This window comes from Tiliqua scincoides, chromosome 5, assembly GCF_035046505.1.
Source record: "Tiliqua scincoides isolate rTilSci1 chromosome 5, rTilSci1.hap2, whole genome shotgun sequence".
NCBI lineage: Eukaryota > Metazoa > Chordata > Lepidosauria > Squamata > Scincidae > Tiliqua > Tiliqua scincoides.
Window position 1 is genome coordinate 109,552,979 of NC_089825.1, and position 2,253 is coordinate 109,555,231.

The 2,253-nt window shown below is 44.5% G+C and overlaps 1 protein-coding gene across 1 annotated transcript; it reads left to right on the forward strand.

The window, feature by feature from the left end:
• Positions 1–875: 875 nt before the first annotated feature.
• LOC136653098 (olfactory receptor 5F1-like) lies at positions 876–1,826 on the forward strand. Its single transcript, XM_066630022.1, has one exon. The coding sequence runs from the start codon at positions 876–878 to the stop codon at positions 1,824–1,826; it is 951 nt and encodes a 316-aa protein (XP_066486119.1).
• Positions 1,827–2,253: the final 427 nt, after the last annotated feature.

The following is a 2,253-nucleotide window of genomic DNA, read 5'->3' on the forward strand; positions in this document are numbered from 1 at the left end:
AACCAGCCTCCTCATTTGAGGGAAGTCCGCCCGTCGGAAGTCAAGGGTTTTTGTTAGAGATTTGCCTGGTATTCTTTCCCCAACGTGCACGTCAAAACGGATCGCAGCATGATCACTGTTCCCCAATGGCTCAGTAACGTTTACATCTCTAACCAGGTCTTGCGTACCGCACAAAATTAAATCCAGAGTCACCAGTCCTCTGGTGGGCTCCGTGACTAGCTGATCTAAGCCACAGTCATTCAGCACGTCAAGAAATCCGGTTTCCTTATCGTGACCAGAACACAAATTGACCCAGTCAATATGAGGATAATTGAAGTCCCCCATGATTACACAGATTCCTATGTCAGCCCACCCACTTATGGCCCACTGAGCACTTCCATTAACATTGTATGGAAGTTTCAAGAGTGATCTAGGGTCCTCTGCTAGGCATGGCCCCTTGGTCAGTTCCCAAACTGGTCATCCTGTTCTGCTAACACCTGTCTACTGCCTTTTTCCTTATTTCCCTACCAATAATCCCTCTGCCCATTATCACCTTGCACAGTGTCCATGTTTGCTTCTAAAATTCATCTTATAAACATCTATTCAGGAATGTTCGCTTTTATTGAGGACAACATTTTAATCTTGTTTTAGGAGCTCCATTCCTTCTGAGGTCAACTACATTCAGAGTTGCTTGATAACTGTCTTTGATTTACTGTCTGCTGTATCTGAAATATTTCTAAATGCAAGGTCACGCTGATTGTTAAGGGTCAGCCGTGAAAACTGATTGACTACAGATGCAGTGATTGCCTGCCTCTTATATTTTTGTCTTTGTGAAAGTGCCAGCATTAAAAGTTGAAACTGTGATGTCCTCTCCTACCAAAGAAATCTAAATGAAGATGGACTCCGCCAATCCTATAGGAAGACAGAACCAAACAAGTTTCACAGGATTTGTCCTCATGGGATTCTCTGTTGATCCAAAGAACAAGAGTCTTCTCTTTGTTGCAGGCTTGTTCGTCTATCTGTTGACTTTGGCAGGGAATCTAATAACCATCATATTGATCTGTGTCAACCAATGCCTCAAAACTCCCATGTACTTCCTCCTGGGAAACCTCTCTTTTATTGAGATATGCTACACGTCCACCATACTCCCAAAGGTGCTGTGGGACCTCCTGTTGGGGGACAAGACCATCACCTTCATTGGATGTGCTCTCCAAATGTATTTCTTTATCACTTTAGCAAGCACAGAGTGTGTACTCCTCTCAGTGATGGCTTACGATCGCTATGCAGCCGTCTGTCACCCACTCCACTACACCACACTCATGAGACAATCTATATGTACGGGACTGCTAGCAATTTCTTGGTGTTCTGGGCACTTTAATTCTATTGTCAACACAGCATCAGTCTTTTCCCTAATGTTCTGTCACTCCAATGCAATTGACCACTTCTTCTGTGATATTCCTCCTATACAGCGCCTCTCTTGCTCTGACATTTTTGTCAGCCAGTTGGTGACCTTCACTGTCTCCGGGTGTATTCTTGTTGTGACTTCCTCCATGATTCTTCTTTCCTACATCCTCATTGCCTCTTCTGTTCTCAAACTCCATACAGCTCATGGTAGGATAAAGGCATTCTCCACTTGTGCTTCCCACCTCACTGTGGTGAGCATCCTCTATGGTACCATCATTTACACCTACCTACGGCCCTCTTCCAGTCATTCCTTGGAACAAGACCGCCTGGTGTCTGTGTTGTATACTGTTCTTACACCACTGTTAAACCCCCTGATCTACAGCTTTAGGAACAAGGAAGTGCAGGGGGCACTATGGAGAACTCTTGGGAAGGATAGGCCATAGGTACAGAATCAACACCTTGAGGGGTTTAAATCCACAGGATAGTATGTTTATTGTCTCTCATGCACGTACATGTATGGCTCTCTCTCACCCTCACATAAAAATTTAAAAGTTTACCATAACTTCCACAAACTTTGGGCAACATCATTAATTACAGGATAGTATGTTCCAAATACATTGAATGAGTTGTCTTTTAACAAATACAGGTGCAGCCTATTTATCCACAGATTTTTTATCTGCGAATTTGTCTCAAGGCAAATGGGGTGGGGGTACTGAAAGTCACACACACCTTTGCCTCCTTTGCCCTGCACTGGCCTCTTGCTCTGTTTCCAGGCAGCCCAAAACACTGCAAAATGGCTCTGCCTCACCCAGGCAGGGAATAGCCCTGGAGCCCTGGAAGAGGTTCCCCTTTCAAAGGAACAGTAACATT